Raw genomic sequence first — 23,711 nt, 5'->3', positions numbered from 1 at the left:
CTTTCAACCCAAATGTCCATCTGTGACAGACTGGATTAAGAAAATGTGGCACATATACACCATGGAATACTATGCAGCCATAAAAAAGGATGAGTTTGCGTCCTTTGTAGGGACATGGATGCAGCTGGAAACCATCATTCTTAGCAAACTATCACAAGAAGAGAAAACCAAACACCGCATGTTCTCACTCATAGGTGGGAACTGAACAATGAGATCACTTGGACTTGGGAAGGGGAACATCACACACCGGGGCCTATCATGGGGAGGGGGGAGGGGGGAGGGATTGCATTGGGAGTTATACCTGATATAAATGACGAATTGATGGGTGCTGACGAGTTGATGGGTGCAGCACACCAACATGGCTCAAGTATACATATGTAACAAACCTGCACGCTATGCACATGTACCCTAGAATGTAAAGTATAATAATAAAAATAATAATAATAAAAAAAAATGAAAATGTGGTGTATCCAGACAGTGGAATGTTATTCAGCCATAAAGAGGAATGAGTACTGACACATGCTACAACACGGGCGAACCTTGAAAACACATTCAGTGAAAGAAATCAGACATGAAAAGCCACATATATGGTTCTGTTCACATGAATTGTCCAACATAGGGACATCTATAGAGAGAGAAAGTAGATTCGTGGTTGCCTAAGTCTGAGAGGTGGGATGTGGAATGGTCACTGACTGTTAATGGGTACACATTTCTTTTAGGGGTTATGAAGCGCTCTAAAATTAAACTGCGGTGATGTGAGCGAGCACAACTCTCTAAATACACTGAAAACCACTGAAATGTACAATTTAAATGGTTGGATTTTATGGTATGTAAATTGTGTCTCAGTAAAGCTTTTAAAAAATAAATCCAGGAAAGGAAGTCATTGACCCAGCTTGGGTGAGATGTCCTATTTTGAACTCACCAGCTGTGGCAAGTGGGCATGGGGGCATGGGAAATATGGCAGCTTATCTGGACAGTTTCCATCATCATGGAAATGAGGGACACAGTTCCTATTAGGGTGTCAGCAGACAAAACTATAGGTACCCACTACACTGGCTAATTCTAGACAACTTTACAGTTATTCAAACACTGAATTATTTCTTCTGAATTACCTCATTAATTATCGCAACAACTCTGGGGATATAAAAGCCATTTTATAGTTGATAGAGGCTCAGGTTAAATAAATGCCCCAGGATCACTTAGCTAGTTGGTAACTAATGTAAGCTAGGGTTCAAACCCAGGTTGGACTCCAGTGTCCTCTCTTAATTATTAGGCCATGCTGCCTCCTCTGCCTTTATACAAGTTGTTGAAAAATTCTGGAACATATCACTGTATGATCTTGGGGGAATGTTACTCTGGGCCTCAGTTTCCTTGTCTGTAAAATGAAGATAATAACAGTAACCTAGATCATAATCCTATTGTGACATATACAGCTCCACAAACAATAGATAATATTACTATTATCTGGAACATATTATATGGAACATACAATATTATATGGAACATATCACATCGCTTCCTAACTTGAGATCCATTCTTTATTTCATTTACTTATTTACTTTTTCATTAAAGGAGATGTTTTAACATGAAAACCCTGAACTTCCTTTGCTGGCATAGGACCACAGTTGGTAATCTTTGAGAAGTGCCCGAAGACTGGAGATGGTCGTGCAAACCCTGCTAACCACACTGTTCTCCACACCACACTCCTCCAGCTTGTCAAGGGTATAAAGAACTGGGACAAGAACACATCTTGTTAAAATCATGATGCAGTAGGTCTGGAACAGTCTCCTGATCTACCAACCAGTTAACCTCACTGTCAAAACAAGAAATAAGGTTAATTTGGCAAGATGTGTGCCTAGTGAACCAATACAGCTTATTTTCCAAGTATTCACAAGCTGTCTACTTAATAATCTGCTCTTGAATTCTGCCAGCAATTTGATGGCACAATTTATGGATACCAAGCCTACTGGTCTGTGGTTTCTCAGACCTCCTTTTGCCTTCTTTAAAAATTCAATACAACTGTTTTCCATCTCTAGTCGCTTGGTAATTTTCTGCTGCACCATGATTTCTCAAAGATCCAGGGCAGTGGTTCTGCAACCCCATCTGCACATTCCTCCTGTCTCCCAGGTGGGATTCATGTGGGCCTGTGATGTAAATCTACTGAATTCAGCTGGACACTTGCCTGCTCTCCTGTCTCCTACTTTAAGCTCTGGATCCTTCTTTTCGGCATTTATTCCAGCTTCTCCAAGATGCAGCTCCTTCTTCCCGGTGGAGGAGGCAGAGGACGCCTGGGAGTGGATTGTTCGGCTTTCTCCCTGTCATCTGTCACTAGCAGACCATCTGCACCAGCAGGAGGCATCGCTTCCCTTCTCCCTCTTTCTTCATATGGATGAAACAGTCTTTCTGTTGTCCTTAGCATTCCTCACCAGCCGTGGTCACTCTGAAATGCAGCCTTCCTGGCACTGTTCTCCTGCACTCCTGCCATGCTTTATTGTCATCCACAGCCCTGTGCCTGCAGGCCCCCTTTCAGTTGTGTCATCTGCAAATCCCAGCTAAGCTGATATATCTCAAAGGCAGCCCCTTTTTCTTCATTAATTGGGCTATTTGAACTTGGGACAACTGACTGTGTTTTTAGAGTTTCCCATCAACAGAGACTGTGGTTTTCAGAATGCCTAGCTAAAAGTAATATTATCTATTATTTGTGGAGCTGTATATGTCACAATAGGATTATGATCTAGGTTACTGTTATTATCTTCATTTTACAGACAAGGAAACTGAGGCCCAGAGTAACATTCCCCCAAGATCATACAGTTATTTTATGGAGCAGGGTGAGTCTTGAACCCATGTTATCTAAGTTCAGAATCCATGTTCTCAACCACTTCCCTGGAGGCCTCTCCTGAGTACCATAGCAGAGGAGACAACCCTAGCTGCAAAGATCTAGAAGGCTCTATCACAGGCCCTAACGCTAGTGCACATCCAGGAAATCTCGAGCCAGGGCAAAGGGCATGAACACAGAAGGAGGAGGAAGACAGTCTCAAAACAGGAGCCTACTTCAAAGGGAATTGAGAGGCTTAAGTGAGATCATTCATTCATTCATTCACCGAATACCTGTCTACCTCTGCCGTGTCCTCCACCAAGTTCTTGGGTGTTCATACATACTTGTGAAATAGCTTGCCCCATCCCCTTCCACATCCTCTCTGGAAGTCCGAGCCCCATGGTTTCCTCAGGACAGATGACTTTGAGCCTATTTTAGCAGAAGCAATTCCTGGTCATCCTAAGCTTGTTTCTGCTCCAGACACCCAGAGGGCGCAGAGGCAGGGGAGATGGTGTTTCTGGCTTTAGCCGAAGGAGTAATCACAGCTCTTTGCTGAATAAGGCCTTGCTTAATAAGTCCTTTCAATTATCTCAATAAAGAGGAGACTAAACACTTAACCACTGTGGAGAGTATCTTATTGATTGGAGGACAGAGGCTCTGGCCTGCCTGCCCAGGACTGAGTAGGATCCAGGCCAACGTGGTCCCAGAGGGCAGCTGCTAGGGTGTGAAGTACTTAAAAGAGTTTCTCCAAGCTCTGAGAGGAGCCAGCACAGTTCCAAAGTGGCTTCACAACTTTAAGGGGCTGAGCTTCAGAGCTCATGCTCCCCCTCTGAGATGCTATGGCTACTGGAAAATAGACAAAAGCAAGAAGAGTGGCTTTTAATCCCAGTTGAGCAAATGAGAGCTGTCAATGTAATTAGCCTCAGTTCCTGCATCTGTACAATGGGGATAAGAATACAAAGTTCACAGGGTTCATGAGGCTTATGTGAGGTAAATATGCAGAAGTGCTTTGTAAATTATAAATCCACATGAATACGTGAGTTTGTTATTTGCTGTTATCATCATAAATGAGATTCTGTTACTCTTCTGCTTAAAACTCCTCATGGTGCCTCACTGAATGGGATAAACCCATATTCCTCCCCATGGCCCGTCAGATGCTGCGTGATCTGGCCCCTGCCTGCCTTACCCTCCTCTTGTGGTGTCTAGTCCTGCTGACCCTTGACAATTCCTAGATCAGACCAAATTCCTTCCTGCTACCCCTGTACTTGCTGTTTCCTCTACCGCACACACTTGTCCCCAGGTGTTTTACATGACTGGATCCTTTACATTCAGCTCTCAGCTTAAATGTTAGCTCCTCAGAGAGGCCTTTCCTGACCACACTCCCACCACCTGATGCAGCACCTCTCTCTAGTCTCTTCATAGAACCAACCAAGACACAATATTTTTATGTATTCACTTAATTGCTTATGGTCTTGTTAGGATGTTGGCTTCCTGCACATAAGGATCTTGTATCGCTTGTTCACCCCCAGGTCCATGTCATGGTACCTGGCACATAGTAGGTACTCTAAACAATTGCTGAATGAGTGAATGAATGAATAGGTGAATGATTGGCAGGGAAGCCTGACTTGTTTCCCAAATGGCCTTCTCTCCCTTACACCCTGTTTCTCTCCCTCTCTCAGATACGGTGACATGGTGCCTAAGACGATTGCAGGGAAGATCTTCGGCTCCATCTGCTCCTTGAGTGGCGTCCTGGTCATTGCCCTGCCAGTCCCTGTGATTGTTTCCAACTTTAGCCGGATTTACCACCAGAATCAGAGAGCTGATAAACGCAGGGCACAAAAGGTAAGCCTCAGACACAGGGATGCAGGGGCAGTGTAAAGGATGCAGGGGAGCAGCAGTCAGGGAGCCAGGCCTAGAGCTCCTCAGAGGATCACTGCACAGACAGCCTCTGGCTTTGCAAGGTAAGGTAGCTTCGGTCCCTTCCTGCTCATCAGTCTCCTGAATTCCAGCCCATCAGTTCCAAAATGCAATGAACCCCCAATTATCTGTAAACCATCCGCCTTTGAACATTCTATGGCAATTTCCTTGGCCCCTGGCTCCACCTACACTCCCTCAGCCACTGCCACTCAGCCGTCCCTGCACTCCTCCCTCTACCAGCCAAGAGCTTACTAAGAAACATAATCTCTTTTTAATATCCTATAAAAGTCTATATAAAACCCAGTGACAAAAATAAATTTGTTGAAAAGAAAAATAAATACTGTAAAATGAGAGCATGCTAAGGTCACTGAGTTCAAGGACAAATGGCACAACAGGCTTTAGGAATCTCCAAGATATCATAGGGCAAAGGCACTGAGGTCAACTGCGGGTGGTGATCAGGAGACTAACCATCAGTCCTGGGGAAAGTTTTAGATTATGTTCAATATACACTGCTGAAAATGGCAGGAGAGGGTAAAACACGGTCATTTGCCCATGCAATGAGGAAAAATGTCTGAAGGCTTTGGTGCTCAGAAAGAAGCCTCTTTTTCCAGCTAGCCCTCAACCTTGTTTCTAGAACAACTCATCGACTCAGCCAACTCTTGTTCACTTGCATTTTTAAGGCATCTAGCCAGTGAGGTTTCTGGGTAGTGACTTTCCCCAGGTTTCCTCTCAGAAGAGGGATGTCTGGGTGGGGGAGTGGGAAAGCGGTGTTTTTCATTGTCTTCAGATCTGGGCTGAACTGTGGTATCCCTTCAGCAGCATCTCGGCCCCCAGGGGTTATGGCCAGAGCCTTTCTGAGGACAGGAGAGCTGTTGAAAGACTGGCTTTTGGAGGCTTGGGGTTTTGTCTTCTTACTTTATTCTTTTATCCATTATTCCACAAACATTTATTGAGCACGTACTATGTGGTCGGCCCTATGCATTGCAGCCAGATTCTTTCCTTGCTACAGAATTCCTGCTACTGGCCTTCTGCTTGCAGGGATAACCTCCAGGTAGCAGGGCTTGCCTTGGGTGTAAAGGCTTAAAGGGAAGTTAATGTCATTATGGAGGAAGAAATCCAGAATTTCAGAACAGATCTGTGTATGCCGACCGTCACAAAGCTATAAAGGTTATGAAAGCTAGCTCCAAAATGTATAATAATGATTACATAACAATGTACATATAATTGTATAGTGAATCCAGTTGGTTCCCACCTCTAGCCTACCACCTTCTGTGTGCCTTTATGGTTGGCTCCTTGCCTCCTGTCCCCTCTGCCTCTGCTGAACTATGTTTTTATTTATCCTGACCTGGCCTGTTAAGTTGTCACCTTAAGATTTATCTTCTGGCTCTGTCTGTCATCCTTTCTGTCCCATACACGCCTATCTCTTACCTCTTCACCCAGGGTTTCCCTACCTCCTGTTTCCTGCCAGTCATCCCAGAAACGGAAATCTTACCTCTTTCCCTGTTTAAGTCAGGCAGCAAATTTGAATAGGGTCTAAATTCATTATGCAGAAACTGGGATCTCCTTCCCACAATCAGAAACCAGAGACCCTGAAGGGCCAGGGATCCTCTAGTGGTCCTGCCCCAAAGGGGCTAGGGCTAACACAGGTTTCTGGCAGAGCAGGTGAGGTTCACAGGAATCCTCAGCTCACCCACTAGCCCACGGCTGTGCACACACCAGTGACAGCCCCTTCCAGCTGTGCTCTCAGTCGCTCCTACAGCTACCTTCCCCTCCCCTGGGAATTGATTTATTATTATTATTTTTTTAGAGATAGGGTCTCACTATGTTGCCCAGGATGGAGCCAAACTCCTGGGATCCAGGAATCCTCCCACCTCAGCCTCCAGAGTAGCTGGGATTACAGGTGTGTTCCCAGCTCTCCCCTGGGACATTATAAATCTCATCCTGTGTGATTAAAATCTAGTAGCAACTTAGGCTTCTTCCTTCCTCTAGCTGCTAAAGATGAGTCTCCCTCCCTCCCTGCCCCTTTCCCTCTCCCTCTTCTCTCTCCCCTTGAAATTAGAGTAAATATTTACAGTGTTTTCACTTTGCCTGGATACTGTTTCTCCTCAAGGCTGCTCAGCTCTGTCTCTGTCACCTTGGGCTTCCTATAAGAGGGAAAAAAAATACTCGCTGCTCCAGCATTGAGTCTGTCACCATGGGTCAAGGCAAGTAGGTGGAAAGTGGAGAGATGGGACGGGAAGGAAGCTAATGATAGTTCTCAGCCCGGACCACATACTTGGGAGCTAAGTAGCTACATTGTCATCCTCTTCCCATGACGGGTTTGACTGGGATTATTACTAAGATTAGTCTGTTACTATTTGCCTTAGATACTGTGTCCTCTGAGCCAAGTGAACTGGAGATAAGGGGAAGTCTGGCAGTGGACCGAGAGAGGGGAACATCTGGAGTGGGGCATTTGGTCCCCATCTCCAGTTCTGGTGCATACCCATATTCTTTTTTTTAATTAAATGTTTTATTGAGATAATTATAGACGCTCATGTAGTTGTAAGAAATAACACAGAGCAATCTCTTGTAAAGTTTGTCCACCAGTTTCCCCTAGTGGTAACATTTTACAAAACAGTAGCACTATATATCACCACCAGGGTATGGACATTGTACAACCAACCAATCTTATTCAGATATCTCCAGTTTTACTTGGACTGGTGTGTGTGTGTGCATGTGTGTGTGTATGATAAGTTCATGCATCCACTGCCATGGTCAAGAGACTGAACAGTTCCAACACCACAAGGATCCCGTGGGTTGCCCTTTTATAACCCCACCTTCTGCCCTAGCCCTGCCCTGTCCCTAACCCCTAACAATGATTACAGTCATTAGGAAGGAGAAGGGCAGCCAGCATGTGTAATGTGTTCAGCTTCTCCCTGTGCACGCAGGAGGGATGAGCTTGAACTGAGACACCATGCAGCCCTCCTGCAGTGGACCTTCTCTGCTGAAGGCTTCCCAGGTTGGAGCTGGGGAGAGTTTCAGTTGTCCTAGTTAAAACCATTTATTTTTCCATCATTTATAAATGTTTTAATTTCAAAAATGTTATATAAATGAATTCATGCAATAGGTAACCTTTGGGTATTGGCTTTTTCCATTCTATATGATTCCTGGATTTTCATCGAAGTTGCTGTACCAGTAATCCATTCATTTTTATTGCTGAGTAGTATCCATGGTACAGATGTACCAGTTTGTTTATTTGCCTGTTGAGAAACACCTGGGATGATTCCAGTTTGGGGCTATTACAAATAAAGCTACTGTGCACAATCATGTAGAGGTTTTCATGTAAGCATAAGTTTTAATTTCTCTGACATAAATGTCCCAGAATGCAACTGCCCATGTTTTGGCTTGCCATTTCTTTCTCTTTCTCCTCCTACTGCCTCTCTCAGGGCAAGAGACAGAAATACTCATGGTTAAAAGGCACCCATCAGCCAGACAGGAAGAAAGTGCTTAATTGTGAGAGGCCTCTCAAGGATTGATAGAAGTACCAGCTTGAACATAGATGGTGCCTGCAACTGTACCCCTGGTAGCAGCATTGTCCTTCCAAATCCCCTCTCCTCCAACCCTGGAGTCTCCACATTTGTTAAAAATGCAATCTCCTGGGCTTTGCTCGAATTTCAAAACTTGTCTGATGGTGGAAATTCAGGGAAGGAGGAGGAGAAAGAAGGAGGAGAATGTTCTGGAAGCAACATTCGGTCTGAAAGTCAGAGGTCCTGAGCTGAAGTCTTGATCGTCCACTGCCTTTCCCTGGATAAGTCACTTCCCCTCACATCCTCCTTTTCCTTTTCTTTTTTTTTTTTTTTTTTTGGTCTTTGAATTTATCTGGATGATCTCTAAGCTCTCTTTTAACTCTCACATTGTTCTTAAAGCCATGGAAGAGGATGAAGCTGACCAGTCCACTCAAGGATCGAGTCCATTACAGTGGCTGTATAAGCATGGCCTTCCAGCCATCTACACAGGATCTTCTTCCCTCCTCAGGCATCATAAACTTTGCTTGAGCACCTGTTTGGTGTGAAGCCCTGTGTTGGGTGTTAAGAGATAAAAATATGCATAAGCCACATGCCCCAGCCCCCAAGAGCTCAAAACCAGGCTATAGAGCCCCACCAAATTTCATATGCTGGGTATGGTTCTGTAAATCCATTGCAAACCTTTTTATCCTGTGTGGGAAGTGATTAAATGATCTAGTACATTTGATATGACAATCTGTTGCTTTAATAGAGCCCAGGGTAAGATATGATTAAAAGAAGTGCCACAAAGAAGAACAGGAGAATCTTTCATCTCTAGAAACTAATGAAGACGGACCCCAGATACAAGAAAGGTCTGGCTCCAAGTGGTGCAATCAAATTATATAAGACTATAATAAGCTTGACACAATTGGATTTCCATATGAAACTCTCAACACCCAGCACTCACCCAAAGCAAATGCAGCCACATCCTCAAAGGATGAGGAACTTGCTTGAACGTAAACATCTAGCCAAGGAGAGAGCTGGAGCAGGTTTCCCATGGAGTAGAACTGTCCTGGCCCCCAATCAATGTTCTCTGCTTGTAGAGAGGAGGAATGATAGCACTGATTTGCCATCATCCTTTCTCTCCCAGGTTCCCCTTTTTATTCTCTCCTTCATCAAGAGGAGCAGTCTTCCTCAGACTTAAGGGAAGATCTTTCAGGCTCAAGTCCTGGCCCCTTCCCCATCTTTAGAAGCCTGAGAAGGGAGTTGAATTGTTTCTGCAAGGAGATACTTCCCACGAAGCAAGAGATATACGTCCTTTGTGCTTCTGTTGACCACCTAAACCCCTGAGACAGTGGCTTCCTTTTAGCAGATGAACCAGCCCAGCAGGACACTTGGGGAGAAGGTGACAAGAAGTGGAAAATGCCACAATTTCCTTAGGACTCTTTTCCTGCTTAGAGTCCATGCTGAAGTCGCATGTGGACTTGCTCAGAACCAGAAGGAGGGACCCTTCTACTCCAGGATGGGTCTGCTATCCTTGTGGGCTGTTCTGCTTCCAGTAGCAAGCGCCTGGGGCTGTAAATAGTTATACAGAGCCCAAACCTCAGGCTGCATTTTTTTTAACCAGCAAGAAACCTCTACCCAGTCCCTTCTCCCTCTCTCAGTCTCATTCCTTAGTCCTCTCTCTTTGGTTGTGCTACTGTCATGGTGACAATGATTACAGTCATTAGGAAGGAGAAGGGCAGCCAGCATGTGTAATATGTTCAGCTTCTCCCTGTGCAAGCAGGAGAGATGAGCTTGAACTGAGATACCATGCAGCCCTCCTGCAGTGGACCTTCTCTGCTGAAGGCTTCCCAGGTTGGAGCTGGGGAGAGTTTCAGTTGTCCTAGTTAAAGCCAAGTAGTGTATGGAAATGTGTCCCATCCTCCCTTCTTAGGCACAGCCAGTCAACTCTCACATGTACCTATACTCATTCCCACTGTCATGTGCAACAAAACAAACATATGTTAACATATACATGCAGCCGGGCACGGTGGCTCACGCCTGTAATCCCAGCACTTTGGGAGGCCAAGGCAGGCAGATCACCTGAGGTCAGGAGTTTTGAGATCAGCCTGGCCAACCTGATGAAACCAGCCTCACAGCGTCACCAGGCTTGCTGTCTTTTTGTATCATGGTCTCCCTCATTCTTTTATTATCTCTGCCAATCACAGAAGGCCCGCCTTGCCAGGATCCGTGTGGCCAAAACAGGCAGTTCGAATGCATACCTGCACAGCAAGCGTAACGGGCTCCTCAACGAGGCACTGGAGCTGACGGTAGGTACCTAGAGGACCTGGACTGGGGAACGTAAAGGGGCAGATGGGCTTGTTTTCTCTTTCCTGGGACACCAGCACTCCCACCCCAGACCCCAGTATGAACCCCAAGGAGGACATGTTTCCAAACTTTCCCCAGGTGGCAGCCCCCCAATCACACACCACTCCTATAGGATTATCACCACTACCTCTAAACCAGGTTTAGACCAAGGGCCTCTGAGCCCAAAGGCTAGCATATTCAATGCTGACCCTGAAATTTGGTCAAATAAAAAACTTTGATTATTCTATTGCCCTTTGACCTTTAGTGGAGAAATGAAGGAGCTGGAGAGGGGAAGAGCCACCAGCTTTTTACTCAATCTCTCTTCTTTTTTTACTAGGGCACCCCAGAAGAGGAGCATATGGGCAAGACCACCTCACTGATCGAGAGCCAGCATCATCACCTGCTGCACTGCCTGGAAAAAACCACTGTGAGTTCCAGCCCATTGCCACCTGCTTTTCAGCACTGACCCTGACCCTTTTCTAAGGCTGTACTCACATCTTCACTCTGGGCCAGATGTCAAAGTCTGTCCCCTTCAGATCCAAAAGGTAGTGATGGGATCTATTGGCCCTCAGGTGGAAGACCCTGAGGAGTGGGGCAAGGTCACCAGGGTGGGAGGCCAGCTCTGTCCTGCAGGAGCATTGAGGAGGCCACTCCCCCAGCCTCCCACACACTCCTACACTCATCTCCAAAGCCCATTTCTTGATTACTGAGGACTTAGGGGTCTGCCTATCAGTTTCTTAGTTCTGACGGGCATCACCCTTCAAAGCTTGGGCTGAATTTGCATAGGACAGTAGAGAAGAGTGTTGATTTCTGTCCCACCTCTGGGGCTGGGTTGATGCAGCCTGTGGGCCCCTTGGCTCCCTACATCCTCCTGCAGACAGTGTGTGAAGGAGGCAGTGCATGTATTTCTCCAACCAGGATTCAGAAGTACCACACCGCCCCCCCCAACCTCTGCCCAGTCACCCTGCGGTTCTCAGGGGATCCAGATGCTAACAGGCTGATTGTTAAAACAGAGCCATGGTTTAGGGTGCCACAGCTGGAGTGTGGAATGATGCTTGTGCCTAACCATCAGACTGAAAGGAAGGGCAGTGGGGCCAACCCTGGACCCTTGGCAGATAAATGCTAGGAATAGCAGACAGGGAAGAGAGGTCAGGGTGGAAAAGCCAAGGAGAAACAAAGTTAAAGCCTTCCTGCTCCTTTCTAGAACCTCCTCCCCAAAGAGTCTATATTCAGGGCTCAGTACACTAAGGAAGGAACTTCCTAATTCTAGATGTTCCATATCCTGGCCTCCCAGATGTAGAGAGAATAAATGTTAGATGACTCCTCTTTTTTTTTGGCAGAGGGGTGTGGGGCTGCAGGGACAGGATCTTGCTGTGTTGCCCAGGCTGGTCTTAAAACTCCTGGCCTCAAGTGATCCTCCCACCTCAGCCTCCCAAGTAGCAGGAACTCCAGGTGCACATCACCATGCCTGGCTTAGATGACTCTATCTGAGCCAAATGTGGACACTGTGGATGGCAGTTGAACCCAACAAGGACTTCCAAAATGGGAAGGTGCTCTGCAAACCCTAGTTTATAGGATTTGTCATGAAGAATGCATATTCGTATCTAGACTTTCTCTCAAAGACTCTGAGCTTGCCAAAGGGATAGGCCTGGACCCAACTGCCCTTTCCAAGTTGCATGTGCTGGGTGGAATGTGTAAATTGAAAGGATATGGGTGAAAACATTTGAGTTTGAAGGACTGGAATGTTGGCATTGAAGAAATCGGATTTTAGAATTGAGGGATGGAATGCTGGCATTGAAGGGATGGAATGCTGAATTTGAGGGAAAGAATGTTGGATTGTGGGGGTGAGATATTGGGGTTAAAGCCCTGGAATGCTGCATTTTAGGGGAGGAATGTTGGACTCAAGGGGTGGAATGTTGGGACAGGAGAGGCAGAATGTTGGGATGGAAGGAGTGAATGTTGGGGTTGAGCAGGGTCCTGTTGGGGCTAAAGGGTGGAATGTTGGGACAAAGTGGGCAGAATGCTGGGAATGAGGGATGGAATGTTTGACTCAAAGGGTGGAATGCCGGGATCAAGAGAATGAATGTCGAAACTGGCTTGGGAATGCTGGAATGTACAATCAATGGTGTTTTTATCTTCTGTTGGCATGTTGTCCTGTAGGGGTTGTCCTATCTTGTGGATGATCCCCTGTTATCTGTACGAACCTCCACCATCAAGGTATAACTTTTTAAAAATTCAATTGATGTTTTTCTCCCTGATAATTCTGAGTCTGTGGATTCTCCCCTTTTTACCCCCCGGCCTGGTTCTGTGCATGTGCTGCTGATTCTTCTGGGGCTCCTCCTACCTCTGCTGTCACACCCAGCACCAGCTCAGGCTTCCGGTTTCTTGTGCTGAACCACCCAACTGTCTTTCTAGTTCCCTCTTTGGATCTCCCCAGGGACGTGGAAGGGGTGGTGGAACATGGCACCAGTGCTGGTATCCTGTGAGTCTCCATGTGCCACATCTGTCTGTGCCACATCCCAGCTCCGTGGGGACTCCTGGTATTTGCTGCCAGGCTGGTCTTTCCCTGAACTCTGTTCTCATGCCATTTCTCTTCAGACTTTCTCCTCACTCTGGCAGCCTTAGCCAGACCATTCATGCCATAGATTTGTAGTCACCTTGGCCAAACAGCCATTTTTTAGTTATCCTGGGTTCAGCTATACCCCATCCCAATGGCCTGCAGTCAGGAGATAGTTTAGCAATCCCTTCCCGTGCTTACACTTGACCTAGGGAATCCTGTGCCTCCAGGTATATTAAGGACTCATATCCCATTATCAGGTGGGGAAAAAAATAATTAAAAGAAACCCTATCCCCGACAGTTTGTCCCACTGGCCTTCAGGATCAATGCTCTCCCAATTCTGTGAATGACCCCCATGTTTAAAAGCTTTTGTCACACCCTTACCTACTAAATCCAGGAAAGACAACCTAGCATACCCACCACCCACAGTCAATGACTCATCTGCCACCTCTGGCAGATCTTGTACGAAGCCTGGAAAGTAAAGTCTTTGCTTCTAGCTGTGATGATGCCACTGAATCCCTCTGTGTCCTCTATGTCCCTTCAGCTCAAAGCTGTAGATGGGAGTATATGTCACACCATGATTTCACAACTGCAGTCCCTACCCTTTGAGCTGATGGCCAGGGCTGCCAATATGCTTCTCTTTCTGTCCTCATTGGATGCCCATGGGACATCACCCCTCCTGAATGCTTATCTGTGATCTGGGCAGCTGGGAGCCCTTCCTTCAAGGTCCAGAACAGAGACAGGCAGCCATACAGCGTATAGGGGCTTACCTCTCTCTTCCCTACCTCCTTTCCCTACTTCTTCTCCTTCTACCTCCCACAGAACCACGAGTTTATTGATGAGCAGATGTTTGAGCAGAACTGCATGGAGAGTTCAATGCAGAACTACCCATCCACAAGAAGTCCCTCACTGTCCAGCCACCCAGGCCTCACTACCACCTGCTGCTCCCGTCGTAGTAAGAAGACCACACACCTGCCCAATTCTAACCTGCCAGCTACTCGCCTGCGCAGCATGCAAGAGCTCAGCACGATCCATATCCAGGGCAGTGAGCAGCCCTCCCTCACAACCAGGTGGGTGGCTTCCATCCATCACCCCCAAAGGCTCGAATCATCCCATTTCCAGAATTAGACAATCGCAGCATTAGGAGAACCTTGAGGATCCTCTAGCCGCTCCCCTTATCTAATGCATGAGCCCCTCTACCTTCCTCCTTTCCTTGTAAGGAAACCCAAAGGCCCTTCATATGCTGTTGGAGTAGGTAGTACAGCAGTTTAGGCTGAAAATGGGGTTAGCTAAGGGGGAAAAAAAAACTTTAAAAAGAATTATATATATACATATAAAATAATGTGTCTCTGGATACACAAAAATGATCTGATCTGGTACAAGGAATGGACCAACCGTTTTCTCAAGAAACAGTTTTCATATTTGTGTTACTCATGGCTTATCCTAGGCTGATTTTGAATCCCAGAGACTGACTTTTCCCTCCCTCTCTGCTTATATTTAGGCCACTTCCCACTACCTCCAAATGGGTTGCAGAGAATTCAGGGAAGGCAAATGCCAAATGCCACAAATGATAGGTAAACAATCACTGGTGGGAGTGATGTACACTCTGCAATTCAAAGCCTACTATACACAACTTGGTAATTGCTAGTAGTTTAGGAATAATAATTAGAATGGATTATTACAAACTGATTACAAAAGCCAGAGATAGAGGGACAACAAAATATCATTCTGGTTACCATGAGCAAGGAATGTAGGGGGTCAAGGAAGCTTTGGGACGCTGGCCAGCAGGAACCATCATCAACTCACTCTTTTCTATCCCAGTCGCTCCAGCCTTAATTTGAAAGCAGACGACGGACTGAGACCAAACTGCAAAACATCCCAGATCACCACAGCCATCATCAGCATCCCCACTCCCCCAGCGCTAACCCCAGAGGGGGAAAGTCGGCCACCCCCTGCCAGCCCAGGCCCCAACACGAACATTCCTTCCATAGCCAGCAATGTTGTCAAGGTCTCCGCCTTGTAAAACCACTGGACAGAGGGCCAGAGGGGGTAGTGGGGAATGAAGGGGACTGGCATGTTGGTGGGTGGCCACTGGGACCACTCCCTCCCCCTTTTCCCCACTATTTCTGCCTGCCCCATTGTACCCCTAGCACTGAGACTTGTGCCTGGAAGGAAAAAGAGGCAGCAAAGGGGCACGTGAGGTTCACGCTGCTAGCGTGGACATAGCCCTGTGATCTGCATCTCACTGGGGCCAGAGGAAGGGAGGGAGGGTGGGGGGGAGGTCGGGGATGGGCCAGTGGGGGATGTAGGCTATGTGCCAGGACAGGGCCTGGATGGAGGAGCCTCAGACTCAGACCAAATAACAATTGTTTTTGGAGACCCCAGTGAGGAAAATACAAGACCAAGAGCAGCAAAGAGGCCAAGTTGTCACAAGCAAAACAGGAAGAAAATATAACACTGTGTATTTAAGCACCTTTTTCAAGGCTCTTAATGGATAATATTTATTCATGGGAAAAGGTGGAAAACAAAACACCAACGGATTTTGTGAAATGTTTTTCTCCATGGACCCAACACCTTTGAACCAAAACAATGCATTTTGTGAGGGATTTTTTTTTTCTCCTTTTATAGCAAAAGCTTTTAGGCTAAGAAGTCAGTTATTGCTGAGTTCTCTCTCCATTCCCCCAGGTGGGTGAGGTCAACTGAGCCTGGGCCCCCACTGCCCAGCTGACCTGCGCAGAGCTGCCAAGTGACCACACGGCAATCCTTACCCTTTGTCTGTCCCTGTCTCCCTTGTCTCTGTACCTCTCTGCTTACCCCTGGCTGTTTCTGTGTCCAGCCATCTGTCTCTACCTGGATCCCAATGATCCTGAAACACATCAGTAAAGCCTTCTTCATCACTGCCACGCACAACAGACTTGTGCCTGGGAGTTCTGTCTGTGTGAATGCAACTGCAGAGGAGGAAAGAGTGAAGCAAAAATTGGGAGAGTGTAGGGGTAAGGGAAGTCTACCACACAGAACAGAGGTGCTTCCCTTGGGGTTGGAACCACTGGTGTTTGCAGTTTTGGTTTCTGGGAAAGAAAGGGAATGAACAGATTTATCACACTGGAATCTTGAAAAGGCAAATCGCCAACATCTGAGAAGCGGTCAACTCTGGTATGTGCCAGTGAGGGGAGAATGGAAGGACCCAGGGCTTGCAGCCGCAGCCAGTCATTATGGCACCTTGATATGGACCCTTCCTTCAGGACCCACCATAAAGCCCATCCGGAGCCCTTCCAAGAGGCCCCAGGAGTAGTTTCCTCTGGATAGGGCAGTGGTACGGGTACCAAGATTCCTCTGACTTATATCACACCTGAGACAACTCCCACACAGAGGCTGTGGAAGGGTAAGCCTGTGTGCCTCAAGAAAAATGCTTCAAAGCAAAAGCAAGTAAGAGATTCTAGATGATTCTTACCTGCTATGAAAGATGCCTTGATGTCTGAAGAGGCTTCAGCCTGATCTCCCTGAAGATAGCTGAAATGGGGGAGAAGCCTGATCACCTCTGTGCAAGCAAAGGCGTGAAGATTATTTCTTGAACACCTGGACAACATATCTGTTCAACTAGCTTGCACCCTGGTGGAGCTGGGGGCAGCATTTCTGGAATCCTCCCAACCGTTATTCACTGCTTATAGCAGAGTAGGTGGGCCTCAGAGTTAGTGACAAGTCCTTTCCTGCCCTTCCCAACACCCAGCCACCTTGCTGCAGTCTCTGCAGCCTGGGCTCTGAAATACATGAGCTCCTCGGGAGCTGCCTATCCATCCTACAGCTTAGTGGTTAGCTGTTTAATTGTAGGCCAAGAATTTCTCTGCCCACCACAGCCAACTAAATGAGTTTCACTAGCCAGGAACCTAAAAACACCCTTAGTGGGCTTCCCTATGACCCCAGCTTGATTGACCCTGTAGGCTCAAAAGGTTTCGAGATGGCACCTAACCAGAATGTGGGCAGAAGGCAGAGGAGAGGGAGCCTTCTTTCTATCTTTATATCCTTATACTTATCCTCATTGACCACGGGCTGAGTTCTTTCTCTGGGTCTGGCCTCAAGGATTTCCCCTAATGTGAGAATGCAGTGGTTCTTGCCCCCTGAGCTTACAGACTAAGAAGGCAGAAAAGCTTTACAACTACAGAGTACATGTGTATACACACAACCAACCTAAACACATCGGAAAATACATACTTAAATCAATTCCCTTCATATACACGTCTCATTAGAAGACCAGACTAACCTCCACTTAGAGGGCAGGCAAATGACTAGAAAAGAATTTTTCTTGTAAAAAAAAATGAGTAGTAGAGCAAAATTACAAGTGTCTAAATATCTTAGTTATACGTCATAAGATCTGACTGGGGTGAGAGATAAAGAAGTAAATAGGGCTGGGTGTGGTGGCTCACACCTGTAATCCCAGCACTTTGGGAACAATCACCTGAAGTCAGGAGTTCGAGACCAGCCTGGCCAACATGGTGAAACCCCATCTCTACTAAAAATACAAAAATTAGCCAGGCATGGTGGTGGGCCCCTGTAATCACAGCTACTAGGAAGGCTGAGGGGGAGGATTGCTTAAACCTGGGAGGCGGAGGATGCAGTGAGCCGACAGAGCAAGACACAATCTCAAACAAAAAAAAAAAAAAAGAAAAGAAAAAAAAAGGAGGTAAATTGGAACATGGTTGCATACACATACAAACTTCCTGTGATGAATTTAAGAACAGGTCATTACAGGGTTAGAATAGTGACAGATTCAATAAAGGATCTGTTTGATAGGGCACCAAGGGAATATTTTACTGGTTCCCACAAAAATTAATGTTAAATACCATGTCCCAAGCAATTTACCATGTTTTTTTAATTGGTCCTAATCAACAGAATGTTTTGTGTTCCTTCCACTTTATGTTCAGATCCCACGTCATGCCACTTCCTAAAAGACCATTAGACCATCCCCTTTTTCTCCATCCTCCACTGTAGCCCTAGCCAGAGATAAAAGATTCAGTTCACTTCTGGTCCAAAAAATGTCAACCTTTGGAAAATGGCTCATCTACACTACAGAACACAGCCAGATGACACTGCTAAAGGGTATGGTAAGAAAACACAAGGTCCAAAGTATGCTGAATCGGTTTCATAAGTCTAACTCATTGGCCAGTGACTGAAAAACCGGGATATCAGGGTTTTCTGGGGGCCAACAGCTTTCTGGTGCAATGACCCTTGAGCTTTCATAGTTCCTGAACCACCTTGACATAATAAGATTCCCAAAACCACCTATTCCATTCAATCCCACTCAGCATTAAGAGGGGGAGGGCAAAACAAACAGTTACATTCAAATGTCAAATGAATGGGAACCTAGAAAATATAGTATTAAGAGCATATCAGAACTAGAAAAGATTTAAGAATATCTAATTTATTTTACAGTATAGAAAACTGAGACCTAGAGAAATTAAATGACCTGTTCAAGGTCATGCAGTTATTGAATGACAGAGCTGAGACCAGAACACAAGTCTTTTGGCTATTAGTCTAATGCATTTTCTACCACACCCACTGCCTCTGACAGCAATGATGCTTTGGAGAAGATCCATCAAATAATCCATACTGTAATTGGAGACACAGTCTTATATAAATGTCAATACTATTTGGACACGGCCCTTGGAAATCACCTGACTGTACCAACACAAACCATACTTTGGAAACCACCGTCCTCTAGGTAGAACCATCTATGGACTATCAATTTTGTCAGAAATCAATGAACAAGTGAAGAGTCAATATTTTTTAGTCAAATATTTTCTGTTCTCAATGAAGAGAAGACTAGGACAATGACATTTTGAAGCATACCTTTTATACTCCTTGTGGACCTTATGACAGTCTGTGATGGTAGTAGGTAAAGTAGCTAAATCCTTGATTCAGAGAGGGGAAAACGTGGAGAGAAACTGAATGATTTATCCAAGTTCACATGGCAAGTTAGTGGCAGAACCATTATTGCAATCCAGGACTTAAGACATCTTGTCCTAGGATTTTTCCTCCACATTATATTGCACTGCTCTGAGGCTTGCTTATATTTTTAATACCTGGATTTCCAGGGTGGTGACTTGGGGGAGGGAAGTATTCAATTTAGAACCACCGCGAACCAAGATCTCTGGAAACAAACTCTGTACTATTTCTCCTTCCTCTCCTATTTTCATAACTAGTGCCAAGCTCAGGACTAACTGCATAGACTCCCTTTCAAAAGACCAACAGATATTCAGTGACAGTTGAACACATTAGTTTACAATCACACAGAATTTGAACAGAACTTAAAGTGGACAGTTAATGCCAATCTATGATTAACAAAAATGTCAACTTGTGGATATGCTGATGATTTTATCCAGTTTTCAAAATATGATTCCTACAGTTCAGGATATCACTTATTAGATTGTAGACAAGGAAAGTGTACATTGAGACATTATGTACTTAAAAGTTTTTTCTTAAGTTTTGCGGAGGAAGTGGTTGAAAATTGAGCTAGCACTAGATTTTGAGGTTACTAATGAATTCTAGTTTTCCAGTCTCCCGCACTTCAATTACCAGGTAACTAGAAGGCAAAAATATCCCAATGCTGTGAACTTAAGGCAATATTCATTTCCTTTCTACACTACTTGGCATGGTAACCATGACAAACTTTTATTTTCTCTTTCTGATTTCCTAATGAAATCTCACTATTTACAAAGCTTTAAAATGACTAGATGAAGGAAAAACATTGTTATGACCCATGACCCTTGGAGCCCAAACAGCACCATGAAGAGCATTATTAAAACTAAGAGAAAGTGGCTATCAGAAAATGAAACAGCTTTAAAGGGGCTCCTTTTAAGTCTTGTTTTCTATTCAGAATGTTCTGTGTTTTTTCTCAAGTGTGGGAATGACATTTATCTTAGCAGGTTACTCAGCTACACTGGATGATGTCACTGTAACCAGTGTAGGGCACTGACCCACGTCCTGGGGGCTCCTTGGACCAATGGACTATTTTACAAACCTGGGAGGTGGGAGGGATGGTATATTTTTGATAATCAGACATTCCGATGTAATGTTTTACTTAGAGGTCACACCCTTCCCCCCATTAATGTCATTGTGAGATACATCAAGTGTGTTCTTTTCTATTTTCATATAATAAATGGGCTTTGCTTATCAACATCACAATGGCAAAGAAGAAATACACTGTACAAAACTGCAGGAAGATAAAACATGAAAACTTTCTATAAAAAAAAAAAAAAAAAACTCTTGAGTTTCCTGTTGTCTTCTTTTGAAACTGTAGTGCATATGTTAAAACATGTATATCATTTACAGTATTGAGTCGTGTGCCACTGCTGTACCTGATGTATCCGATCTGGATTAAACAAATTATGTGCCACAAACCCTAAATGACTGTTTCTTTGAATACTGATTCTCCTTTCCTCCCAAAGGTGCTGGTATATACTAGAAAATAAGAAAAATTTGAACAAAGATGGGCTTTCTACCTTGCTAGAGAAAACTCACAGAATCTTAGAAGGGTTATTAAAGGCCTAATCTTCCCACTCCATCCCTCAATGTTAAACATAAACAACTCCTCTATGATATCCCTGATGGTTCTTGCCTGCTTGTATGCTGTTATTTGTGGATGTTCACTGTCTAACAGGTAAAGCATTTGGTTTTATTTATCAAAAGCTCTATGTTGAACACTGACTCCATGTTATTGAAAGAAAATCTGACTTCATGTATCAGTACTGGTTTTGCTAAGTACCAAGTTCTTAAACTAAAAAGAAAACTCAGAATTAAATGCTGTATGGGGTACTGTAGAAAGCTTGGATGGTGGAGATTCAGGTTTAGGTTCTAGCACTTAATTGTGACTTCACATCAGGAACTCCCTCTTGGCTTCAGTAAGTTTCCTCCTGTTAAAAATGGAGAATTAGAGCATAGTGGCATGTGCCTATAGTTCCAGTTACTTGGGAGGCTAAGGCAGGAGGATCCCTTGAGCCCAGGAGTTCAAGTCCAGTCTAGGGAACATAGTAAGACCCTCATCTCTAAACACACACACACAAAAAACAAAAAATGGGGATTGGATTAGTTATCTTGGAAATCTGTTCCAAACTTAACAATTCTGACTTAGGTGATGAGACCAACCGGCAGTCTGTTTCACCACTGGCAATGAGGAGAATCCTTTTAATTTCCCCACAGCTAGATTCTAACTGATGAAAACAGTAATAGAAATGAGAACATTAAAACAAATACATGATGCCCAAAAGCCCTAGAAGTTAGCTGTGAAATTCATTTTAATCATTGATGCTCACATCCTTATCACCCACTAGGTGTCACTGCAGACCCACAGCCCAAATCATCTTTGGATAGAAATAACTGGAAACCATATGTGCATTGAGCAATTTGTGTTTTTTCATTGAAATGCACTAAATGTCAAGTGAGACACATGAGCTTGTACAGAGGTACAAAATAATAAACACATTCTGCCAAAACAAGTCAATAACCTTGCGATGGAGTTCTACTGTCAACTATAGTTATCAAAAATACATATTTTTAAAAGACTAACATAGATTTTATTTAAGGGGGAAAAAACCGTAAAACTTCACACTACTCCCTTGTCTCATACAGAGTGATCCACAAGTACTATATGTTCAATTATTTTAGTATTCGGGGCTGAATTTGCCTTTAAACCACATTTTTAAAAGTTTAATAAATATTACTGTAATACCTAAGCTACTTTAGAAAATATTACCTTTAATCACCCAAAATAATTCATATTCTATTTCTAAGTCAGAATTATTCAAAGTAGCAGGTTTCTCAAATATCTCACTACATGTTAATATTGCTAGCCTAATTCAAGTTACAGCTTAACATGAATAGCTGCAGTATTGATTTAAAAGTATTCACAAATTCAGATATTTAACCAATTCACACCAGCCTTTGTCCAAATTACTTGAATTTATAAAGGCTTTCTAAATTTTTAAATTTGATTATCCTTTTCCTGAACTAGAAACTATTTTTTTCTTCAGCATATGTCATATAATCATAGAACTAGAAGGGATCCTAAAATCTTCTAGTCCAACTTTCATTTTATTGATGAGAAAACTGAATCATAAGAGGTTAAATGACTGGTACAAGGTTAAAAAGTAGGTAGTAGCAGTATCAACCAGGACAAGTACCTTCTTCACACCACCACAGAGCCTTAAGTGAATCTACCTAAAACCTCTCTATGGTTCCTAATAGATGATGGAAAGATGCACCTAGACTGACAATTAAAAAAAAAATTTTCCACACAACGGTAAGTCACACGCAAATAGTAGTATGTGGAAGATTCCTTCCACATCCACAACTGTAGCTACTTGTTATTTCAGAAGGTGGCAGCTGCCATTTTCCTGGTAAAAGCTTATGGAAATTGAAGCAATTAGTATTTTTGTATGTTATACATATGCTTACCTCCAGCTTATTTTTCTGTGGCGAAAAAAAAGCAAACACAAAATAGAGAATCCAATTAATCTGAAGACTAATGTAACTTCATCTCTAATTAAGATACAGCAGTACCCTAATTAAAATCCCCTAGCAATGACAAACTGAACTTGGCTGTATTGTGGGAGAAAGGATGGAAAACGTAAATTCAATTATATATCAATGACAGGATCTTATTTAAATGTGTAATTAAAATCTCTACTTCTTAACGACATACTGGACCTAATTATGGATTTGCTATCTACATTTTTAATTCATATACTGATACATGTAAGAAAAGCCTAATATTGCCCAATCCAAATGACAGGAATCCAAGTTAAATAGGAGTTTAAAATTGTGTTATGTAGGTGTTGGACAATAAATGACAGTGGCTGTGGGTGTTTGCTGACAGCCCTGGGGAACGTGTTTATACTACCTAGACAAGTATGTACACAGGAAAGAAGAGCTTTCCTTTTAAAAAGTGAATACACATATCTCTACACAAGTGGTTCTCTCATCAAAAATCCAGTTCACAGAAAGTCTTGGGAACCAAAAGCTTAATCATAAAAGGACTTCCAGAGGAAAAAAGGAAAGAATAGGTCATTTCCAATTACATTTTCTAAATCATAAAATTTCCAAATCAATAAAATTTACAGATGGATCAGCTCAGAAAACAACAGCTCCTCTTGGATCCTAACATTAGAGGTAAAACTGGGGAACATTTCCTAGAAGACACAAGATTAAGATGTACTGAGAAGTGTCTGAAGAGAATCAATTCCAGCTTCCACAAAATACTTAAAAACTAATAGCTAGAACTTCCCCCTAGCCTACCAGCAGAGCAGGTCACTTGTTAATCTGGACTATATAGATGAATTTCAGAAGATCTATGAACCCCTTGCAATTACACTCACAATTCTGTTTATGGAATGAGAAATTTCCTGAAGTCAATCTGTAGCTTTCAGCTGATTCATAAAAGGATCCAAGAACCAAAAAAGATTAAGAGCTGCTCCTCTATCTGAGCAACATAAATAAGACAGCCACTGATGACCCTCAGCTATTTAATACACAGTAAAAATGTGGACAGCTTTCACAACCTCAAGAAAAGACATTCAAAACATAAACAATAAGCAGTAAA

At 44.0% G+C, this 23,711-nt stretch overlaps 1 protein-coding gene across 6 annotated transcripts in view; it reads left to right on the top strand.

Annotated features, from left to right (window-relative positions):
* The window catches only part of KCND3 (potassium voltage-gated channel subfamily D member 3), a 217,322-nt gene extending 201,916 nt beyond the window's left edge, over positions 1 to 15,406 (top strand). For 3 of the 6 annotated variants that reach the window (XM_017869688.1, XM_017869691.1, XM_017869692.1), the window contains exons 3-8: positions 4,495 to 4,657; positions 10,425 to 10,526; positions 10,901 to 10,990; positions 12,724 to 12,780; positions 13,943 to 14,190; positions 14,942 to 15,399. In XM_017869688.1, coding sequence (XP_017725177.1) covers positions 4,495 to 4,657; positions 10,425 to 10,526; positions 10,901 to 10,990; positions 12,724 to 12,780; positions 13,943 to 14,190; positions 14,942 to 15,143 — 862 coding nt within the window. In that variant the 3' untranslated portion in view covers positions 15,144 to 15,399. Of the gene's footprint in view, positions 1 to 4,494; positions 4,658 to 10,424; positions 10,527 to 10,900; positions 10,991 to 12,723; positions 12,781 to 13,942; positions 14,191 to 14,941 lie in introns of all 6 variants that reach the window. The other 3 variants (XM_017869693.1, XM_017869694.1, XM_017869690.1) reach the window with 2 other exon arrangements.
* Positions 15,407 to 23,711: the final 8,305 nt, after the last annotated feature.

The sequence above is a fragment of the Rhinopithecus bieti genome, unplaced genomic scaffold (assembly GCF_001698545.2).
Source record: "Rhinopithecus bieti isolate Rb0 unplaced genomic scaffold, ASM169854v2 scaffold_3040, whole genome shotgun sequence".
NCBI classification, from domain to species: Eukaryota; Metazoa; Chordata; class Mammalia; order Primates; family Cercopithecidae; genus Rhinopithecus; species Rhinopithecus bieti.
The sequence above is the reverse complement of the archived record's forward strand: the minus strand, read 5'-3'. Positions and strand labels throughout refer to the sequence as shown.